The sequence below is a fragment of the Apium graveolens genome, chromosome 4 (assembly GCF_009905375.1).
Source record: "Apium graveolens cultivar Ventura chromosome 4, ASM990537v1, whole genome shotgun sequence".
NCBI lineage: Eukaryota > Viridiplantae > Streptophyta > Magnoliopsida > Apiales > Apiaceae > Apium > Apium graveolens.
In genome coordinates, this window is record NC_133650.1 from 15,708,532 (window position 1) to 15,733,207 (window position 24,676).

The 24,676-nt window shown below is 34.8% G+C and overlaps 2 protein-coding genes across 2 annotated transcripts; both read left to right on the top strand.

Annotated features, from left to right (window-relative positions):
* The first annotated feature begins 1,699 nt into the window (after positions 1-1,699).
* Positions 1,700-13,182, top strand: LOC141717821 (uncharacterized). The gene is made up of 26 exons (XM_074520026.1): positions 1,700-2,050; positions 2,156-2,317; positions 3,600-3,765; positions 3,877-3,993; positions 4,087-4,214; positions 4,306-4,465; positions 5,146-5,216; positions 5,629-5,724; positions 5,864-5,979; positions 6,658-6,832; positions 6,917-7,024; positions 7,103-7,181; positions 7,256-7,399; positions 7,545-7,658; positions 8,694-8,815; positions 8,884-8,966; positions 9,034-9,158; positions 9,238-9,358; positions 9,453-9,590; positions 11,208-11,304; positions 11,430-11,555; positions 11,821-11,913; positions 12,023-12,128; positions 12,222-12,364; positions 12,605-12,691; positions 12,771-13,182. The coding sequence occupies exons 1-26, from the start codon at positions 1,895-1,897 to the stop codon at positions 12,891-12,893; spliced, it is 3,156 nt and encodes a 1,051-aa protein (XP_074376127.1). The 5' UTR covers positions 1,700-1,894; the 3' UTR covers positions 12,894-13,182.
* Positions 13,183-14,092: 910 nt separating this feature from the next.
* On the top strand, positions 14,093-18,003 carry LOC141717822 (ADP-ribosylation factor-like protein 2). The gene is made up of 5 exons (XM_074520028.1): positions 14,093-14,299; positions 14,377-14,487; positions 14,593-14,755; positions 15,639-15,719; positions 17,669-18,003. Exons 1-5 carry the CDS (start codon positions 14,235-14,237, stop codon positions 17,804-17,806), a joined length of 558 nt encoding a protein of 185 aa, XP_074376129.1. The 5' UTR covers positions 14,093-14,234; the 3' UTR covers positions 17,807-18,003.
* The last annotated feature ends 6,673 nt before the right edge of the window (positions 18,004-24,676 follow it).

The window sequence follows — 24,676 nt, forward strand, 5'->3', positions numbered from 1 at the left end:
ATTTTCTTCTTCAATAACACTCTTATCCCTTATCTCACTAGTAGAGCTGGCCAAGTGTGCGGTCCGTGCGTGCCGGGCCGGGCCGCACACGGGTTGAACACTCGGTAAGTGAACACTGAACCGGACCGCTGAATTACGAATCGGGCTAGGGCCGGGTTTGAACCGTGATTACAGGATTCGTAACCGGACCGTAAGAATTCACGAACCGGGCCGTGCGGGTTGAATCACGAACCGGGCCGTGCGGGTTGAGCCGTGTGCACCGGGCTGGTATTAAAGCTCATTTTTAGTTTGGAGATAATTACTAAAACAGTTCAAGTACTCTATTTCCTTGCTGTTTGATCTAGATTTGTGATTTCTGAAGTTGTTGAAGTGACTGTTAAGTGAATTCTAGTTGCACTTAGCTCGTTTCCAGTAGATTTAGTTGTTTTACTGTATCCATAGTAGAAAATCATAAATGAATTAGTTGTAGCTTATATACCTGGTAGATTTAGTGTACTGTGGATTTAGTGAATTGGAGGAAGATGGAAGTTACAGAGATTTGTTGTCAAGTTCAACTATGAGCACCAAGTGTTTGATAAATTCTCAGAATGAAAGAAGAAAGAAGATGTTGTGCGGGCCGGCTCGGGCTGTGCGGGCTGGCTTGTCGTGCGGCTCGTGCGGGCTCGTGCGGGCTCGTGCGGTCCCGGGTTCTAAAATTGGTATTCGTGTTCGGTTCACCTGAATTACCGAGCTGTGCGGGTTTGAACCGGCCCGGTTCGGTCCGAATTTTTTACGGTTTCGGTACGAACCGGTCCCGAATGAGCGGTTCAAACCCGCCCATTTGGCCAGCTCTACTCACTAGTCACTAATATCATGCATAAACTCACTACTCTCATGCAAAATTTCATTTTCAAATATATCTTCACTAACAAAAATATCTTCATCACAATCATCAACAAGATTCACATAATCTACATTATCATTACGCAAGTAACTACCACTAATATTATCAACTTCATTATTTACAACATTATTAACAAATTTATCATTTCTTTTCAAAACTTTTCTACCTTCAAATATAGCAAACGTCTTATCCATAATGAAAACAAGAAAAAAGTAAGAATTTTAGCTTACCGAATAAAAATTAGAGAGTAAGGATGAACACAAGTAATAAATCCTCCAAATTACTCTCCAATTTGACAAAAGTCGCACAAAAATGAAATTATGATCGTTCAGGGTTTTAAACTGCAAGTACAGGCCTTCTGCGCTTAATATCCGCGGAAGCCATCTTTTTTGCGGATATTATACGCCACAGAACGAGTAATTTTTTTTAATCATTACGATCCAACGACCATTGATCAAACGGCTAGGAAAGTGTGTTCGTTAATTTTTTCCTGACACATGATTGCTAGAGAACAGAATCCTTAAAATAATTGACCCCAAAATATACTTAATTTTAAACTACCTTAACTAAATTATTTGCAGGCACAAAACATGACGAATCTTCTTTTATATGACAATAAATAAATTTTCTTATGAAAAACAGATTCAGTTCAAAATTTCTTGCTCTTATCAACCCTATTATATTCGAATTAACCGATTTCTTAAAGCGGACATTGTTGAATTTAAATCACTTCAACAACCAAAAAAAAGTAGAGCCGAGGCCTGTTGCGAGCAGGCCATCCATATGACAAGCCCATTACAAAAAGAAAACAAGGCCCGATTAGGAAACACACATTCTAAGCTTCTCCGTCGCTCGACCTCTACTCACTGGCCGCTCTTTGCTCCGAAAAATTAGAAAATCGCTCCTAAGTGTGTTTTTTTTTAAATTTCGTGCCCTAATTTTCTCTCTCCTGCTTCGTCTTAACCATTACAAGTGTTTAGAAATATTTAAATTTATAAAGACACATTAAAAATGGCTAAAGAAGCTTTTCCAGACTCTATGAACTTGAAAGTGCAAGAGCTTTTAAAGGAGGTTAAGTTTAATTACTCTCCGGCCACTACTAAACACGTCAACGACGTCGTTTCCTCTATCCGAAAAGTAATTGATAAAATTCCTGACGATGTACAGGTATTTATTTTCTTAAACCCTGCTTAAACCCTAGAAACGTTATTGTTGTTGTATTGTTAGTGCTGTTTATATTGTTATACATTTTTGTTTGAATTGATTTTGTAGGTTACTGCTGACCTGGCACCAGGTTTTGTGAAAGATATTCGTGCTGATAAAGTCAATTTTAAGTTTAAGAAGCCGAAATCTGTACAAGTTGCTGGCAGTTATTCGTATCAGTGCATTGCTAGGCCTGATGCCAATGTCGATGTTTTCATTCAATTGCCTAAGGTATCATTTTGTTTTCTTCGTGTATGTGATTAGTATATGTATTCAGGGCAATGTTCTAGACTTAAAAACAGAACTAAGGAAGGAGAGATTAATCGATGAAAAAAAATTTCTAAATATTCTCGCATGCTATATCTGCTTACAGCAACTACATTGCTGACGGTCTGCTTGTGAATGTTTGTACACACATATTTTAGAATTTGTTTTAGAATTTTGCTCAGAATTTTTGAAATGTTTTGTAAATATTTGCTGAAGTTAATTAATCATTGAACCGTGGATTAAAAAAAATGAATCAATAAAAATTAAAATGTGAATGCACAGTTACTCTATGTTATGTATATATTTTGTTTGATAGAATCTGTTTTTGAATCTTGATTCTCCCTTGAGTGTGACTAACTCTCTATATATGCCTTAAAGTATGAAATTCCTCGACTAGTAAGACTATTTCATTGTTGTTGTTGACTGGCAGCTTATGTGCTCATAAAATTTTGAGCTAACTGTGTACACATAAAGGTTTCTGTGTGTGGCTATGTGCACCCGCATTGTGCAAGCGTAGAGGGCTTCAAGGTAGAGGGAAAGGGTTGCTTACGATTCTTTATATTAAATATATATCTTGAGGGTCACGAATTGACATTTTTGATTTAGATTGTAAAATGAGCTTGCCGTCGAAGGGTTAGGAATTAAGGAAGAATAATGATTATTAAAGGAGGTTGTAGAACTCCAAATAAAGAAGTCTTCAGCAGTAAAGGACTGGGTAAGGTGAATAGAGGAGCATACACATGGTTATGTATTTTAAAGATGACTATAAGAATCACCTAGTGTCTGAACCTCGCAAGAGGTGTGGGGTTTTTGGTGGCTAGCTCCTATGTGTAGTTGGGAAACCAGAACAAAACACATGTCAAATGTGCATAGAGTTTGTGGATTTTTTAGATACGTAGATAGGTTAGTTGAATATGAATCAAGTTGCGACATTGACAAGGTAAATAGTACCCTTAGTTCTTGGAGTTTCTGGTTTATTTCTGGGTGCCACAATGAGTCGATGACAAAGCTTTTTGTAGACCTACAATCAATATTGCAATAAATAGCATCCATGAATGATCGACTTGTAATCTACAAGGTGCTTTTTCTCTCATCAGAAACCAGCCATAAAGTATTGGCCCGTCTAATGAATAAGTATAATAACAATTACAAACTTTATAAGGCAGTGGTATATTTAAAAAAGAATTTTTGAATTTTGTTGACTATGTACCGTCTTTATCTCTCATACTTTATCCTTCTCTTCTAGGAATGTTTCCATGAGAAAGACTACTTGAATTATCGATACCATGCCAAAAGGTTCCTATATCTATGTGTGATAAAAAAATATCTGAAGCGCTCTTCATCATTTCAAAAGGTCGAAATGTCCGCCTTTCAGAATGAGGCTCGAAAACCTGTACTTGTTTTGTATCCAGGTAAAACATTAAACTGGAACATTGTTCTCTTGTATTGCATTTTGTTATTTCATCCTACCTGTCAATTTTCCTTGCTAGAATTATGTATAAATGTTAATATTGGGTTTGTAGCTGAGAAATTTGGTGAAACTCCATTGACTTCGATAAGGCTAATTCCCACCGCAACATCCCTCTTTAACATTTCTAAGCTTAACATGCAGCGCAATAATATCCGCGCATTAGATCAAGGTAACTTTTCTGTATTTTTAGCTACTTTTGTAAGCTTATTAGTATTTCTTATGATGCCTTGCACTGATATGGATTTTTTGTAATTTGTATTAGCTGCTGATGCTACACCTATGTACAATAGCAGTATTTTAGAGGATATGGTGTTGGAAGAGAATGCAAAATTTATCAGCAGTATATTTCTTGAATGGAAGGAATTAGGCGAGGCCCTTATTTTGTTAAAAGTATGTTCTTCAATCTTAAACCCTGATTATCTGCCTATTGCTCATAACAGTGTCTGTGTTTAGCTTCTGACATTTTGCTATGATGGTGCAGGTCTGGGCACGGCAGAGAAGTTCTATATATTCTCATGATTGCCTAAGTGGGTACCTGTTATCCACTATAATGGCATATCTTGCAACAGTTTCTGGTAAAAATCGTGTCAGCAAGTCAATGAACACAATTCAGATATGTCGCCATACATTGGATTTCATTGGTATGTAGTGCATTGCTACTTTTTGCAGAGTTCATTAATAGTTTAGAGTTTTTTTTTCTCTTTTTTCTGTCATGTAATATTCGTCTGACATGCAAATATTTACTTTTAGTCATGATTATGAATGTTTTGCTTCACGCTGTGATAAATTGTGAGAGCATTGACAATTAAGTATGCTACTGGATGAGATACTGCTATATGTCAAACTTAATGTCTTCCCTGAGGTACTTTAACTTTCATATCTACTTGAATTAAGGAGCATGGATTTACATTTTTTTGAAAACGTAACACTTTCGGCTCGTATGCCTCGAGTTATAAGTTGTATGCCTCGAGTCATAAGTTTAGGATTCTGTTAAAAGAATAAAAGTGCTTCAACAAGTACATTTGTCAATTTTTGCTAGTGGCTGTAAAATATACCGCAAGTGTCGGTGAATATTTTATCTGTCCTTAAAGTTGTTGATATATGTAATCTAATAAGGTAATCTGCAGTAATTAACTAGTACCAAGGGTTCAGACTATGTAGCAATTGCAAAAATGTTTCTTGCGTGATTTCTTTACCCTAGTTTTTTTATTCTATGCTAAGCTTCTTATGAGAAATCCTTAATCCTTATTAAAGCATTTACAACAAATGTAAAAAACTGTTGCCTTTCAAGTCTTAACTATGTCGTGAAATTTTCATGCAGCCAATTCAGGTGTATGGAAAAAGGGTATATTTTTTAAGCACAAGGGAGAAAACAATATCTCAACGGAGGAGGTTTGATTCGATACAACCTATAACTTTAGGATGCAAATTATATACATTTATGAATATTTTCTTGCCCTTTCTTTTGGATAAATGGGCGGTGAACTAAATTTTTAGCCTGTTAATTATCATTATGAATTTTGATTTGTTAAATGTAGCGAATTGGAGAGAAACCCATATCAGACCTGGGCAGGAGTTAATGCTTATTTTACCTGTTATAAGTTCCCTGTTCATAGGCCATTGCCTTTACAACTGTGATGAAACCACCAAGTTTTTGCTTGTATAAATGAGTGATTGTTTACCTATTGTTACATACAGATACCGTAAAAAAGAACCGTATACCCTTAAAATATTAGACTTGGTTTAAGTAGCTTTTAATTTTTTTTAGCTTGTTACATTACTCATAATCATCAATGCTATACAGGAAAAGGAGATATATTTGCAGTTATTTCCAGCAGTCCTATGCCATTCCTCTCAATTTAATGTTGCATTCAGATTGTCAAAAAGTGGATTGCAAGAGGTACTTACGTTACAAAAAATTCGACATTTTAGTTTCCGCTATCTCCTTGTACTCAATTTCTTTTTTTTTTGTTACTCGATCCTTCGCTTGCTACATTAGTTTTCCTGAATGTTGTATTGAAACAATTTAATATTTGCAGCTTCAAGCTGAGGCTTCTCTGGCACGAAATTGCATTGATAAATGCAGAGATGGTGGATTTGATGAATTGTTTATTACCAGCATTGACTTTGCTGTTAAGTTTGATCACTGCATTAGGTACGTAGTAGAGTTGTTATGCTTGCTGTGTCTGAACAGTTGTTATAGCGTGGATTGCAATAACAAGGCCACTAAAAAGTGACAAGAACGGGACCCATATTAAATTGTGGGAGTGTTGGGGTATGAGGGTTTGAATTCAAGAATCCTAAACATAACTTTGATTTAATAATGTTAGATCACCAACACTCCCAAAACCTTAAGGTGTTGAGAAAAGCATTTAGTGTATATATAATAATTATGCTGTCTTGTTATTCAAATCTGTATTTGAGTTTGATTGGATATAAGTTATGAAGCTAAATATATTCCCTTTCTCGCTTTTGAACCTTTTTGGTAATTTACTTAATATTTCTAGGTAGATTCATCAACTTTGTTGAAAAGTTTTTTCAACATCCTACTTCAAATCTTCAATTATTCTCTATTCTTCTAAATTTTATAATTACGTGGGTATAAGTGACAACTTTGATATCGAAGAACCCATTATCTGCTAGTAATGCTTAAATTATAGCTCAAGGATCTTATGTGATAGAATCAATTCTGCTGAAGAAACGCCTCTATTCTATGTAGATTGCACAGCTGATATAATTACTGAAAATTTATTTTGTGGACAACTTTTACGATATATGGGGTTCTTGCACCACCATTTTGGTATTTCTTTTCTCTGACATTCGTGCTCTTTAGATTAAACTTGAAAGGAAATTTGCAAGTTTATGCATCTGGATATGCTCTGGATAATGAGTGTTGGCGAACTTTTGAGCATAAGATACATTCGTTAATGCAAGAAGCATTAGGAGAAAGAGCGAAGTTGGTGCGTGTTATCTGGAGAAATACGGCATCAGAGTTCAATTTTGAAGATGTATGGGAACAAGCTGTGAAGCCTAACCTTTCAATTTATAGCTTTGTGTTTCATTTATACTGGTCTAATTATCTTTCATTATAGGGTTTATCAATCTTTGATAGAGAGGCATTGAGAATTGGAATTTTACTAAATAAAGATGAAGCTTTTAATATGGTCGTCAAGGGTCCCAATTATGAAAACAAAGAGGAGGTATTGTTTCCATAAATTGTTCAAATTAAGAATTTATAGGCCAAGATTGATGTACTGATATTATTAGCAACACCTTAGGTTCAAAAGTTCGATAGATTTTGGGGAGAAAAGTCAGAACTTCGAAGTTTTAAAGATAGCGGAATCAGACAATGTGCTGGTGAGTCATTAAAAGGCTTTAATTGCTTCCAAATTTTGTATTACTATGATTAATTTTCCTAATGATTTTATTAGCTTGGGAATGCAAGCCGTCCGGATTACATCTTGTTATGAAATGGATTTCGGAGTATATTTTGATGAAGCATCTTTCCCTGTTAAAAGAAAATATCACTTACATTGTGGATCAGCTTGATTTTTCTTTGGTACTGGGACATGAAGGTAGCATGCTGCCTTTATACAACCATATCTTCTTCTTCTTCATCTATTTTTTACATGTACCATATCTCCTTTCTTGGTTTTATTTATTTATATTTGATCTTCTTTAGAAAAGAATAGCTTAACATTTATACTGATTCAATATCAGATCCAACATGTTATAATGGACATTTGCTCGAAGCATTTAACAAACTTTCAAAGCACTTACGTGAGCTCAATGACATTCCTTTAACGATATCTAGTGTGCAGCCTCTTGACCCAGGTACTTTTTTTTTGTTAAATATGCAAATTTATGGGACAATTTGCATCTTATATCTTTTTATCAAGACCCACAGTTTGTGTTGTGCACAATAATTTCAAGGACCGAGTATAGACTGTAAAGTTTTTGTGCACATAAATTTTGAGAAATGATCTTCCCTAATATCTATAAGACTATAAAATCGAGATGATTGTCGGGGGATATATAGAAGCCAGATTATTCAACTCACATTTTTTTGATTTGGTTTACTTGGAAGCGAGAACACATATTTTACGTACACTGTTGACACCACTACCAAGTTTTTGTAAATTGACTACAGGAAGAAAATGCTTTTCGCTATGAACAAGTAAGCTCATAATCAAGGCCATAAATGCATATTGGAGCTGATATAATGTGTTTTGCACTTACGCATCACTTGTATTGCATCACTTGTATCAGAGCTTTTATATTTCTGGTTTTAATTTAATTAGACGTATCCTTATATAATTTGTAGAGCTTCTCAGTTTCTAGATTTGAATTCGGTAATAGTTGCATGCGTGTTTTTTGGTCCTTGGACTACATTTTATTTCTTATTATCAGTTTCGTGTTTCAATTTGGTGTGAGATGCGTCGGGGGTTCTGTAATCAGGATCGGGTGTTCTATGGAAAATGTTTAGAGATCCCTGCACTTTTAATTGAGACTCATTGTAGAACCTTTACGACTTGTTTGTTTGCATAGTTGTTGATGATTCATTAAATTTGTTTCGAAGTTCAAGCTATGTGTATTACCTGTTTGTCCTTTGATTTTATTTAATTATTTTCCTGTGAAATATATGTAAGTGATTCAGATATTCAAACGGTACTGAAAACATAGTTCGTATTTCTCACACGCCATAAATTAGTCAATTAATAAAATTAGAGGTTAATGTGAAGTAAAAAATTAAAGAGATAATTATGGAAAAAATGAATTGCAAATTTTAGGTTAGTATTTTCTAATTATTTTTTTTTGGATTATTGAATTAATGTTGATGCAAGATTTGATGCCAATTATTTTATGCAGCTTTCAGGTGCACATCTGTCTGCGCCCGGCAACCTCACCCATTAGCTTCTGAAAGTTATGTTGATAGGAAAAGGATAAAGTTCAGTTCAACTTGTATACAACCACTGGAAGTTCTTATCCAGGTAACTGTCAATATACTTAATCTGATAATGGTAATTTTTTTTGTTAATAATTTTTCGATATGGTGCAGTTGGAAGGTTCTGGAAATTGGCCAGTAGATGATGTTGCTATTGAAAAGACCAAATCTGCTTTTCTTCTGAAAATCGGACAGAGGTGGGTCATGGTCGCTTCTATGCTAGTGAGTATCTTTTTCCTCTTTCTGACTCTTCTTCTGTAACAGTCTCGAAAATAAGCGTGACATGAGAGTCACTGCTACTGAGGATGACGTGGATGTTCTCTTTTCGGGATACGCATTCCGTCTGAAAATTTTGCATCAGAAAGGCCTGAACTTGTTGAACAGACAGTGTAGGACTTTCCTCTGGTCCTTGATATGTTCAGATTTTACCATTTAAAGTATTCCAGTTATCTGACTCTTCTATTGCAGCCAGAATTGATCAAGCCAATAGGATCTCTTCCACGGATAGGAAGCTTTTTCTTCTCAGCCAGCACTCTAGCATGATTAACGGTTTACGGGGCCGGCATCCAATTTATCAGCCTGTTGTACGGTAAGCAATTGCTTACCTCCGCCCTTTCTCTACTTCTCCCCGTCTCTCCCTCTGCTGTCCCTAACCCTACATATTCTGTTTTATGTTTGAAAAGGCTTGCTAAGCGCTGGGTTGCTGCACATCTCTTTTCGGCTGTTTTAGCAGATGAGGCAATTGAGCTACTAGCTGCATATCTATTTACCAATCCTCTTCCGTATTCTGTTCCATGTTCACGGATCACTGGATTTTTAAGGTTGAGTTTGGTGTTGCTTCTGCTTATTAAATTTTTGTATGCAATTTCTTGGTCAACTTAAAGTTTTTATTTCCTCTCCTTGTATATCTAGTATAATACGTGTAGTGTTTATTAGAGTTGGTCAAAATTGAGTTCTATATATATATTTTATATTCACAAAAATTTAAACACTTGTGTACACATGCCTCCACCGAGGCTTGAACTTTCGACCTCTTATTACCGAGTGTAGAGGGATATCGGCTAGGCTATGCCTGTAGGATTGTTTTATGATGATTGTGGAGACTCTAGAACCTTTCTGTTTACCTTCTCTTCATATCATTGGTGTTGGGGTTTTGTGACGCTTTTGCTGGTGGCAGTTCCCGTGCCTTCATAATTGAGACGGGTCTAGAGAATGCTCTCTTGTCACTTGTCAGTACACTTTATTATATGGGGGTTGGTGACTCCAAACAAGCAACCAATGGTGTGAGGGGTTATTTTCGCCGGTGGCTGAATGCATGTAGAGTCGGCCAGCTTGTCTTCTTTGGAGAACCTTAAGAGGTACTGATTATCACGAGATTAGACAAAAGTAATTGAGAACATACTCTAAATTAGTGTAATATACTTCAAAGAAGCTTGGAGAAGAAGCTGAGTTTGGGTAAGATCCAAAGGAGAATGACAATTAGTTAAAGCCCGAGCTTAGCACTTCTGTTTTTGGTTAGTATACTTATCAAAGGACTTGAGAATGGATCAAAAGTTGGGATATGGATGTGGTATTGGTATGCCTCTCTGGAAAAATGGATACAGGGCATAGACAGGGTAAGAAACTTTACACGGCTTGGAATGGGATTGAGGTCTGCACCACTGCAAATCCATGGGCTATCAATTTTATACCATGTTTAAACTATTATTATATACAAGCTTATAATTTCGTGGAATTCGCAATATACACACATATATATATATATTTATGCGTGTGTGTATAATTTTCTTAGTGTTATGTCGATATTCACGAAAAAAATATTATGTTATTCTTTCTAGGTGTCAAATGTTGTACTGTATAGGTTGACTTTTCAGCAGTTTGAATATGACTATCGACCAGTTCACAGTTAGAATATATGAAGCTCGAAGCAGCAATCCGGGTAAGTTAGTTGGATAACCAGCTCTTGCAAAACATTAGAGTGTTGGAGAATCATAACAATCCCACTCAGTCAAAACCTTAATACGAATAACAGTAGATCATTGTAATTACTAGGAAACAATTATCAGAGGTGTCCAAATTGATCGTAATTCGTGAGAATATTTGTTGGGATCCTATTCAGGACCTTTTAGTAGACCAAGTTTGGTTATCATGTTAAGCTGACCAATTCCCATAATTAATAGGAACTGTACTGTTTGAAACTCTCCCAGAACCGAAAATGTATTGGTTAAATCTACTAAATAAATTGCACAATGTTTATATTTGTATGCACTCAATATTCAATCCTGAAAGCTACTGTTACTCTACTCTGAAAAACTTATATTCTGTCAGATTTAATGTATACTTGCTGTTTTTTTAATCTATAAGCTTCGGCTTCTGTTCCATCAATAGTTTCATTTGATATATTCCTTTTTTCATTTGCATATCAACTTGGTTAGCAGATTTCTGCGTTTACTCTCGGAGTATGACTGGACCTTTTCTCCTTTAATTGTTGATATAAATGGTGATTTTAAACCAGATGATAAAAAGGAGATAAATGTAAGTTCAGTGAATTGAAGAATTGTTAACTCTTTACAGTCACAATTTTTTATTTATATTGTATATGACAAATAGTGGTGCTACAATATGTATAATGAAAATGGGATATGTACTTCATTGGATAGGAGAACTTCAATTCAAGTAGAGACACATCTGGAGAAGAAACTAGAAGTACACGTTCTGCCATGTTTTTGGCAACAACCTATGATAAGTTCTCTGAAGCGTGGAGCACATCATCACCGAGCTCCGCGGTAAGTGTTGTCCAGCTGCACATCAGCACATGTGGCTAATCTTATTATTTATGTTCGGAATGTTTTTTCCCTTTCTCTCTTTACAGTATTTCTTTATTTGCCATTTACCATGCTACAGTTTTCTTTTATTCATGTTTTGGACAAGTGAAATGAAAAAGTGCTCAAATTTGTAGATCTACCAAGTGACGTAGATTTATATTTAAAAGAACACAGAGAGCGTTTTACATTTATTGCTTTGATATTAAACTATTATTTTTGGCAAAAGGAGCTCAGAAGACTGGAAGCATATGCAAGAAGCAGTTCAAATCTGTTGACCAAGTTAATATTGCAGGATCAGCTTGATTCTTATGGATGGGAGGTGAATGAGTAAAATATTGCAAATTTACCCATGGTTTCTGATTTATGTTTGTTTACCCATCAATTTGTTTTTTCTATAAATATTTATTAATTAGTTTCGCTTCTTTCAGTGCATTTTACGTACTCCTTTGAACAACTATGATGCGGTTATTCTGCTACATAGGGACAAATTGCCTTACCCTGAGCGCCTTCTTTTCCCATCTGAACTCAATCAAGGTATTGGTTTGATTTGAAGTTTTAATCCTTTAGCTCGCTAACTTTAATGCAATACTGCTAGCTTTATAATTTGTAATGCCCTACTATGCACAGGGAAACTGGTGGTCCAAGCTCAAGAAAGTAAATTATTTCAACCGCTTTTCTCTTCCGGGGATCTGAAAATGAACACAGAAGAACTCCAAAGAAAGTTGATGGTAGATTTTGATCCATCAAGGTGTTTGATTGAAGATATGGAGGTAGATACTGATATACTTTTAACTTACTTTTAGACTATTGTTGAATCTGCCTGTGTTTTTCTAAAGTAAAGATATCTCACAAAATATCTTAGCTGTTGCATTATGAGCTATGAGCCTTTAATTCCACAAATTCTATCTTTATATATGAAAAACAAGGCCGCTGTTTGTTATGTTGGACATGGTCAAAGCATTACTCATATATTTATTCACTACTCTAATTATCATAAACTATATATTCAGAGGAGGTTCCCCGATACCTTTAAGGTGTGGTATGATTCCTTGGGAGGTGATGCAATTGGCATTACATGGAAGCAAGAGGGTTTGAAGGTATCTAATGTTTTTTGAAGTAACTATCTTGTCATGAGACTCGAAACCATTGTATGCAATAATGGTTTATTGTTTGCAGAAACGTGGACGAGATGCTAGCAAGGAAGAACAAGACCTAATTGACGAACTGAAGGCTGTTGGTCATGTTGGGAAAGGTTTTGTGAGGAGAATCTACTCTCTAAAAGCACCCAGGCTCAATTAAATATGATCCTTCTTAAAAAGTTGCGGAGCTGATACATGTATGTACGCCAGTGGCCAATGTGCAGCGGGGGACCTTTTCCCAGCTGTGTAGCTGGATTTTGGAAAGAAATTTTGTTGTCATGTATAATATATACATTGCATTGTTGAAGGAGAAGTGCTCATTTGTCCAAGGCTAATTTTCTTTTTTCTATTCATAGCTGCAATAGATTCGCCTACGTTTCTGTCTAGATATGTGAACTTAATTTCGGGAGGGGAGAGAAGTTTTCTTAATCAACCTGGACATTTTAACATGTCTTGATTTTAGAGTTTGGGAGGTTCATCAGACGTCTTTTTCACATATACGTATAGGCGTATAGCTAGGATAAATTATGAAGAGCGGGTTTTCAAGATTAAAAATTTAGATTAGTTAGATTTCGTTCTCATTAACTGAGTACGCATATCTTGTCGCTGTTTATTTTCATGTACCAATTAAGATGCGGATTATAGATGTGCAAATTGTGTACAAATTTTAACAAAAAAAAAAATTCAAGAAAAATTTGTATTGATTAAAATTAACGAAAGATTTAAAACCGATGTAAAAATATTTTTTTACAATTAAAATTAAGGAAATATTTGCTTAGCAAAAAAAACAAAGGAAAGATGTAAAACCGCATTAAAAGCAGTGTTCTAAAAGTCATTGATTAATCGGGATTAATCGATAATTAATTGTGTTCGGTAGAAAATCGAACCGATCAAGTAAAATTTGGATCAAAAATTGGGTTAATCGGTTAAAAATCGGTCTCATTGGTAAAAGTTTGAAAAAATATTTTGAAAAATAAAAAAAATTAAAAAAGATATAAATTTGTAAAAGATTTAAGAACTATAATAATCTTGTATACTTATTTACTATTTTGAATGATTAAATAATAAACTTTTTTAATTTTTCATCTGAAATTGATCTCAATTCATGAGTCAGATTTTAAAAATTATATTTACTTTAATAATATTTCATAATTTTAATTTATTTGTATAAATATTTTAAAAAATTATATATGTATATAATCAAAATAATAAAATAATTATATATATTATTATTTACAAATAAAAATAATATTAAATTAATTCCTATCAATAACCCAATTAATCATTTCTATTAAATTCCGATTACCTGATTAATCTCGCCTTCGCGATTCTGTGAAGTACACTTACACTTGTTTCTTACAGTATATAAAATAACCCGACCCGTCTAGCTTAAAGCGATCGAGTCAAACCCATTCTGTCCTTTTGACGAGCAATCAGAACCATTGTTGTATAAGCTCACTGGGTTATTTAATCTCTCAATCAGGAGATCTACGTATCCAAAATGGGACTTCTCAGTATTATTCGCAAGATCAAGAAAAAAGAGAAGGAAATGCGTATACTCATGGTGTAAGTCCTTAACCCAATTGCTCTATTGTGTGTATATGTGTGTATATATTTATAATCAAATTGTGTTTGTAATGCAGAGGACTAGATAATTCAGGAAAGACGACGATTGTTTTGAAGCTTAATGGTGAAGACACAAGTATTATTAGCCCTACTCTTGGCTTCAATATCAAGACTATTACTTACAACAAGTATGTTGTTTTTTTTTCTCTTAGACATTTTATCGAACACGTGGTGCGCATTGTTGTGATTTTGTAATGTAGGTAGTTTTTTTTGACTTGGTTTGGTGTTTGTAGGTATGTGCTTAATATATGGGATGTTGGGGGGCAGAAGACTATAAGGTCTTATTGGAGGAATTATTTCGAGCAGACGGATGGGTTGGTCTGGGTTGTTGATAGTTCGGATCTTAGACGACTGGATGATTGTAAATTTGAACTTGATAATTTGTTAAAGGAAGAGGTATGCCTTGATTTTGAGCTTACTTGATAATTTAGAAGTATGAATTTCAGAACTTTGTGAGTTCTTGCTTGTTGTCGATGTTGGCGGGAATAAGGGTTGTGGTATAACTTGTTGCTAGTGTAGTAGTGGCCATTATCATTCGCTTTCTTTTCAGTGACTTTATACGCTCTCCCTTGCCCAATATAAATGCGTCATTCTCAAACTCATGATTGATGTTACTCCATTAGTTTTTCTATAATTACTAGAAGAACTAAATATCTGGTTGATTTTGAAAAATAGAATAAAATCTGGTTGCTAGTGCATTGTAGGCACTCTGCTATATTGACTTGTTAACTGAACATATAAGAAAATGTGTCAATTCTGAAATAAAAGTAAAACCGGATCAAGTGATTTGGAATGAATGGGATATTTCGTTTTTAAGCTCTGTTACCCAGAATTTTCATTTTGCCTCGAGTGTCCGTGTCATGTGGTCCGTGTCATGTTCTCAATACTCACATGTCACATGGATGTGGACGCTTGGACAAAGATATGTAAAGTTTTCAAAATGTTGCCGAGCCCAACACTTGGACTAATATCTTTGTTGGACACATTCATATAAGTTCAGGTAACAAGTTTTTAAATGGTACTATTATGGAGGATGTTAAGTTATTAATTAAGAAGTGCAGTGCATGTTACCCCATTAATCCTCAGTCCAAAGGATCACTATGAATTGCTTTGTATACACATGCACAATGCATATCTGAACATTTTGTCAATGACTGGATTCCAGACTTCAGCATTCATACTTATTTCTCAGCAGTGACATAAAGGTTTAAACTTTCCAGCTACTTGATTTTTTTTTTTACTTTTTAATACATAGTTTTGCTTTTTATCTTTATAACAGAGGCTATCAGGGTCGTCACTACTAATTTTGGCAAATAAGCAAGACATACAAGGTGCTCTTTCCCCAGATGAGATAGCTAAAGTAAGTGAGATATTTTTGTTGATTACCTACAGAGGTTGACATCCCTTACCATTTCAAATTATCATGTTTTGTTTGCACTGATTAATGAATATTTATGCCAAAAGAAATTACATTTATACATTGTTAAATAAGTGACTTGACAAAAGTATAAAAGAACGTGATATTTTTTTTTTGCTTTCGTATATATTATGAAGATGCGGTTCTAGTTGCACACTTGCATTTGTACATCAATGATTGTTGCACCTTAGTGATTTAATTTGTAGTTAAAGCATGTAAGGTTTAATTAAGTTTGTTATATATTTCAGTTTCCTGCATATTGGAGTACAATCATGAGCTAGAACTTACTTTTCAGGCTTGAAGTTTTTTTTTAAAGTTTTGTTTTATGATGATGACAGATCAGTTTGTTGAGATCAATGACTTTATATACCATGTTTTATTAGAACACGTACCAAAATACCAAATTTTGGTACTCACAAGATAACTATATAACTATTTTAAAATTTTATATTATTAAATCCCAACTTACCAACTATTAACACGATTCTATTCTCTATAGAAATTTGTTTTCTATTAGTTAGTGTACATCCAAGCGTCGATTTACTTCTAAATTGGAAAATATTTTTTTAATAATAATTAAGTAATAATATATGATATTATGGATATTTATTTATTTTTATACTGAAAATCATTGGTTTAACGATTGTATTTGGTAGTGTCTATCTCAACGTCTATTTACCTTTAAGTCAATTTTTTTAATACCGTTGAATTTATGAGTTGTATTTAAATTTTATTAAATAATATTAAATTAAGTAAAATCACATTTATTTACTTTTAATTGAAAATTGATTTTTATCAATAATTAATTAATATTAAATAAATTTTATTGAAAAAGATAATTATCAAGTAATATTAAATTAACTAAAATAACAAAGTTGTTTGGTTCATATGATAATTGGACAATTCATTTCACAAAAGAATCCTATTAGTTATAAAGTTAACCTGTTAGATTTCTATAACAAGTAAAATAACTATTGGCTGCAGATGGATTCTCGGTTCGATTTCTATTAAATTATTAATTTAATAGCATTTTTTAAATAAATTCTATCAGTTTAAATTCTTTACAAGTCCCAATTTAATATTTTATATTAATACTTTAATTTGAAATCCGTATTTCGCACGGGTTATGAGGTTCAATTCTCTACAAATACTAATTTGAATTTTTAATCTCGGGCCCGTGCTTCGTACGGGTTATCAACTAGTTTTTTATTAATATAATTTTTAATCTGTAATCCTTAGTTCTCACTATCTTATTGATATTATTAATTAGGTTTTTTTTGATGGAGGGAGGGAGGGACGGGGATGGGAAGGGATAAAGAAACTTGTCAAACTTCAGACTTCAGTCGATAATAAAATAATTGCATCCTCCGTTCACTGTAAAATGCTTTCCACACTTTTTAAAAATCCGCTATCTGCACCAAGAGAGGATACAAATTTGCGTACTATTAGTTCTGCCAGTGGTAGGCTAATATTTGCTTATTAGAGCATCTCCAGTAGGGGTTGCCAAGCTTATGTGGCATGACACCCTTGGTTGCCTACCTATTGGAATTGGGAGGTTGCCAAAAGGTTGCCTACCAAGGTTGCCAAAACTTGGCAACCCTTTGACAACTTCCTAAATTAGCAAAAAGTCATAAAAAACATTTAAAGTGTATATTACTCAACCCACTTTTATATTGAACTAAATATAAAATTAATATAGAGGGACCACATGGGCAACCTTAAAAGTTGCTTAACTATTGAAGCAAAATTTTAATAAATGTTGCCAAGAGTGACATGGATGTGAGAGACAATTAAAAAATAATATATTTAATGATTTGTCATGATTTGACAACTTTGTTAGCAACCTCTATTGGAGATGCTCTTATTGAATATTTGTTTCTTAATCAAATCAGGTTCTTAACCTGGAAGCCTTGGATAAAACCAGACACTGGAGAATTGTGGGATGTAGTGCTTACACTGGGATGGGTCTCTTAGAAGGTTTTGATTGGTTGGTTCAAGACATTGCTTCTCGAATTTATGTACTTGACTGAACTATTTCAAAAAGGTGAGGATTAAATTGTACATGTACGGACCTGTTTGAACTAATTCAAGTTTGGAGTTAAGTAGTATTAATTTTATAGACGTCATTTGTACTTGATCTTTTAATGTGTATATTTGTCATTGGGATAAAAGTTTAATTCCTTGAGACTAATGGAAAGTGAACCATACAATATGGCCTTGAATTGCACTATAGCTGTTTACAATCTGCTTATCACATGGTCAACTTATCATAACTAAAGGAGCTTATCATAACAGATTATCATAACAGATTCTGTTTTAGTTTGTATAAAAGACTAGTCTAGCACATTACTCTTATCTCTCTCTCTCTGAACAATCTCTCTCAACTCTCTCTTTCTCACCTTTGTAATCAGATCAATAATGTAGATGTAAAGTTGATTTTCATTAATGGAGTTTACTGATTCTTTGCTTATACTTGATTCTACACGAACTTAAGATGGTATCAGAGCATATTTTCCGCATCTTCATCATTTTTGCCACTTTCTTGAACAACCAGTAAGCTTCCATGCATATTTTCCGCATCTTCATCATTTTTGCCACTTTCTTGAACAACCAGTAAGCTTCCATTGTTCTGCTTCTACTTTCGATAATCTTCATCGTTTTTTGTATCTCTGCAACTTGTTGATTGATCGTTACATACAAGTGATTGTTTCATTGCATCGTAATCGTGATCGTGAACTAGTAATGATTGAATTGCAATCATGATCGCAACGTGTTTGATTGTTTGTGTTGTTTGTTTCATCATCATATTCTACCTGTTTTCTCTTTGTTTTTCTGCTTTTTCAAGTAATCGTGATCGTGAACTAGTAATGATTGAATTGCAATCATGATCGCAACGTGTTTGATTGTTTGTGTTGTTTGTTTCATCATCATATTCTACCTGTTTTCTCTTTGTTTTTCTGCTTTTTCAAGTAATCGTGATCGTGAACTAGTAATGATTGAATTGCAATCATGATCGCAACGTGTTTGATTGTTTGTGTTGTTTGTTTCATCATCATATTCTACCTGTTTTCTCTTTGTTTTTCTGCTTTTTCAAGCATCTATTCATCAATTTTCTTTTCTATTTGAGAATCTCTCTTGAATGTCTCACAATTCTACTCGATCTTATGCCAATGCACTGTTAACAAACATGACTACTCCAAATCAAAGTCGTTCTGCAACAAACACACACACAAACACAGATTCTTCACCAGAAAATCATGAAAATACGCACACATATCCGCAAACAATTGATAATAATACTCATCCTTTATATCTTCACAATAACGATCAACCTGGCATGATCTTGATTTCCAAGAAATTGACTGGTTCCGAAAACTTTGCTTCCTGGAAACGTTCTTTACAAATTGCACTTTCTGCCAAGAACAAGCTTGTTATTGTTAATGGGAACTTTTCTCCTCCTGCTGAATCATCACCTCTGTTTGCTCATTGGAAGCGAGTGAACGATATGGTTATAACTTGGATTCTCAATACTGTTTCTGATGACATTAGTAACATCATGAACTACATGGATAGTGCATATGTTGTTTGGCATGAATTGAATGAACGTTTCTCTGCTGTAAGTGGCCACAAGTTTTATGAAACTCAGCGTGATCTGTTCAAACTGGAACAAGGAAATGATTCCATTGAGTTTTACTTTCATAAACTGAAAGGTTTTTGGGACGAGATCAAGGCTTTGGAACCTATAATTAAGTGTTCTTGTGGTGCTGTCAAGGATTGGGAAAATCAACTTGAAAAAACCAGGCTAATTCAATTTCTCATGGGACTACACTCTAGTTATACTGCTGCAAGAGGGCAATTACTCATGATGTCTCCATGGCCTACAGTAAATCAGGCATTCATGCTACTCAAACAAGAAGAAAAGCAAAGACAAGTCCAACACTATTCTAGCAGTTCACCTGTTGCTTTAATGGTCAACATGCCAAAGCCTACTTCATCAACTTCTTCCTATATTCCAAATCGTTTTAGTGACAGAGAATCCCATCCTGTTCAAGAGTGTGCACACTGCCATATCAAAGGACATTCAAAGGATAGATGCTATAAGTTGATTGGTTACCCTGTGGATCATCCTTATCATCCAAATAACAAAGGCAAAAGAAGACCTGCACATTCAAGGTTTTCTAAACCTACTCAGGCCATTACTGCTCAGGCTAATGCTGCTGTTCACTCTCAAGCTACTTCTGAAAATGCACAATTATCCACCAGAATGGAGGAACTGCAAACTCAACTTACTACCCTAATGCAGTGCATAAACAAGGGACCTTCGCCAGTCTCTTCTCCTTATCCTGGCACATCTTCTACTGTATCACAGCCACAATACAGTATGGCTACTCACATTGCAGGTACCATATATTCTCTATCTTCTCAGATTTCCAATGATTCTTGGATAATAGACACCGGTGCTACTAATCATATGTGCTGCCAACTAAATGCCATGCATGATATTAGTTTGTTACCAAACCCTTTAACTGTAAATTTTTCTAATGGTGAAAGTGCCAATGTCACTCACATTGGATCTGTTCACTTTTATCCTTTGTCTATTTCTCTAACACATGTACTCCATATTCCTTCTTTCCACTTCAATCTTCTTTCAGTCAGTCAGTTATCTTCTCAGTTGAAATCATCTGTTCATTTTACAACTGATGAATGCTATGTGCAGGACCAATACCAGAAGAAGGGATTGGTTCTTGGTAAACTTACGGGAGGACTTTACCAGTTGTTCAATACTCCTATTTCCATCTCAGTCATACTGCTGTTTCATTACCGCTTTCATCTCTTTGGCATAGAAGATTAGGGCACATTTCTACTAAGGTTCTTTCTCAGATTGCTGATATAGACTTGTCTAAATCTAGTTTTTCTCATCTCTTGCCCTGTAATACTTTTCCTTTAGCCAAACAATGTAAACTCCCTTTCTCTGTGAGTTTGTCTCAAGCAACAGTTCCTTTTGAACTTGTACACTGTGATTTGTGGGGTGCTTACAGGACTCCCACTTATAATGGTTGTAAATATTTTCTGACAATTGTGGATGATTGTACTAGAGGCCTTTGGACCATTTTGTTACCAACCAAACAGCATGTCACTCAATTAATACTGTTTTTCTTGGTTATTCGATGACGCAAAAAGGCTACAAACTTTTTGATCCTGTTAAACACCAGTTTCATGTTTCCAGACATGTGGTTTTTTATGAAAAATAATTTTCCTTATGCTCATTCTCCTTTGCTTTCCACTCCTTCAATATTCACTATTCCAACTTCCACATTTTCTGATGATTCAGATTTTGCTGCCAATAGTCCTTTAGATGATTTGACTGATAACACAAATTTTAATCAGAATACTTCAAATTCTTCACTTAATACGCCTTCTGACTCTGTGACTTCATCAGACCATATTCCCCCTTCATTTTCAGATTCTATAATTTCTTTACAACCAACTTCAGTTCCTACACGTATGTCTCTTAGACCCAAAATTAAACCTAGTTGGATGAAGGATTATGTTATTCCAACCAAACAATATAATTCTTCCAACTCTGTACTTCTGGCATGTCCTATCAACAATGAGAAATTTAACTTTTCTCATTATTCTCCACCAGCTTCTATTTTTGCCTGTTCTGTGAGTCCATGTACAGCTATTCCTGAACCATTATCATATAATCAAGCCATTAAAGACCAACGTTGGATAGAGGCTATGGATAAAGAATTGTTAGCCTTACAAACCAACAACACTTGGTCTGTTGTTAAACTTCCTCCTGGCAAGAAATTAGTCGGATGTAAATGGGTATATCGTGTTAAATACCTGGCAGATGGTTCAATTGATAAGTTTAAAGCCCGTTTGGTAGCAAAAGGCTATACACAAATTGAAGGACAGGATTATCATCACACTTTCTCCCCTGTTGCCAAAATGGCCACTGTGCGCACCCTTTTGGCTTTAGCTGCTGTTAAGAAATGGGATATTCATCAGCTTGACATAAATAATGCCTTTTTACATGGCAATTTAACTAAAGAAGTGTACATGGCCATTCCTCCAGGCCATCCTTTACATGGTACAGATTATGTTTGTAAATTGATCAAATCAATTTACGGTTTGAAACAAGCTTCTCGAGTGTGGTTTGAAAAATTGGCTTCTGTATTGCTGGAACTTGGTTTTACACAGAGTATTGCTGACTATTCCTTATTCATTCACAAAGACTCGGATATTTTTGTCACTGCTCTGGTTTATGTAGACGACATACTTTTAACTGGAACTGATAATTCTTTCATTACTCATGTCAAATCTGTTCTCCATTCTACATTCACCATAAAAGATTTAGGCTTAGCCAAGTACTATCTTGGCCTCGAGATACATCGTACAGATCAAGGTCTCTATTTGCATCAGCATAAATTCGTTTATGATCTTCTTCTTGAAGCAGGTCTTGAAGATTCCAAACCACTCTCCTTGCCTGTTGACAGTAATGTCAAACTTTCTCCTTTTGATGGAGATTTGCTTGATGACCCCTCTGTTTATCGAAAGTTTGTTGGTAAACTATTGTATTTGACTGTATCACGACCAGATACTGCCTATGTGGTACATCATCTTAGTCAATTTCTTCAGGCACCTCGTGTACCACGTATGCTAGCCGTACAGAGAGTACTCCGTTATCTCAAAGGAACTCCTTTTCAAGGTCTTTTCTATTCAGCTGACTCCAGTCTCAAATTAGAGGCTTATTGTGATAGCGATTGGGGTTCAAATTTAGATTCAACTGGTATGCTCAAGAGTGTGACAGGCATGTGCTTGATGTTTGGCTCTTCTTTGGTCATCTGGCATTCATCCAAACAAAAGGTGGTGTCTCGTTCTACTGCAGAAGCCGAGCCGCGTGCCATTGCAGATACTGCGTGTGAATTATCTTGGCTGAACCTTTTACTCTCAGAATTACAGATTCCTCAAAAACTACCTATTGTCATTCACACAGATAACCAAGCAGCACTGGATATTGCAGCAGATCCCGTTTTTCATCCGAAGACCAAACATTTTGCTTTAGATTGTCATTTTGTCAGGGAACAAGTTCAAGCTCAACTGATTAAGCCTTCCTATATCCCTACTTCTCTTCAGTTAGCCGATGGTTGGTCGACAAGCTCATTGGAAACTTCTTTCCAGATTGAATGTCGTTCAACCACATTCAATCTGAGGGGGGACTATTGCACTATAGCTGTTTACAATCTGCTTATCACATGGTCAACTTATCATAACTAAAGTAGCTTATCATAACAGATTCTGTTTTAGTTTGTATAAAAGACTAGTCTAGCACATTACTCTTATATCTCTCTCTCTGAACAATCTCTCTCAACTCTCTCTTTCTCACCTTTGTAATCAGATCAATAATGTAGATGTAAAGTTGATTCTCATTAATGGAGTTTACTGATTCTTTGCTTATACTTGATTCTACACGAACTCAAGACCTTGTACATGCAAACTGTAATAGGAAGATGTTGTATTAGATTGCTACACAGTTTTATTTAGCTATGGTTTTCACTTAATACTCTTGCCCTACAGCTTCCTGGCTTGTCCACTTTGTTAGTGGAAGATTCCAGTGAACTCTATTGTATCCGCTGTCTTAACATCTCGCCTTTTTATATTACTCAGCAGCTTTCATGGAGACATGATCCAAGTCCTTTCTAGAGGCTCCCACAATTTTGTGCGGAAGCAGTGAATTCGCTTGATATTATTTTCATTTCTTTTGCTAACTTCAGTAGTAACTTACACTTTGATGAGCTCAGCAGCTCATTCTACATGTGTTTTGCTTTTAAATTACCCCCAGCAACTCTATAGCTTCATTAGATTCAGATAACATGGGCATTGATGTGTGTGAGGACTAATATTTCATTTGTTTCTGCTGTTTTTCCTGATCAAATGCCTCCAGATGTTATTTCTCTAGAAATTCATTTGCAAGAAGAATCTCCTACAACATATCATCTATAGGTGTGAGGACTTGATCATGATATAACATTCCTTTATGATGACAAAAGTAGTAAATTCAGGTTGTAGTATTCATTTCCGATAAACCAAGTTTTTTGCTGCCTTTGTCATTATATCATCAAGTTTCTGTTGCCGGCTAGCTGAGGGCACTGAGTTAAAACTTAATCATTTAGCTGTAATGCAAAGAGGGTTATTCTTTCTTTGATTTCTGAGAAACGTATGTTACCATTTTGATTTTTTTTTCGAGGAATCGATGCTTGATTCAATCTAAAGTCATGGCAAAATCGAGATGATGTTTCAAGGCTTTAGACATTGTTTTCTTCATTGTGAAGATTACATCTTAGTTGATGACTTGTTTAAAGCTTTTGAAGTCCAACTAAATAGATAACTTGTTAAAATGGTCAGGAGTTTAATGTAATGCAATGGGCTCTGAAAATGAATGTGGAGCTGCTACGGTGCAAACAAGTTGAAACAAATAAATAGATACAAAAATGCTTCAATAACGGAAATAGACAGCATTCACTGCCATACAAAGTAGTGGCATATTAACCCTACCTTAGCAATCCTCCAAAGACTAAATTGCATATTATCCGTATGTCCTATATGATTACTTAACCAGACCAATATTTATTTTGTGTAAAAGATATGGAAAAAATTATAAAATATGTTAAAATAAAATATAAAAGGCTTAATTCTTCTAGGTACATACTCACCAAACTCAAGTGACACACCGGATTCGGATTTTTAGTGGGAATATGCGGGAATATTTTATAATTACAAACTTAATTTAAAAAATTACTACCATGTCATTAAAATATAAAATATACTTATCCTCCTTTGTTATATAAATTGGTCGATTTTTTAAAAATTGTCGATAAATTTCTGAAAAATCG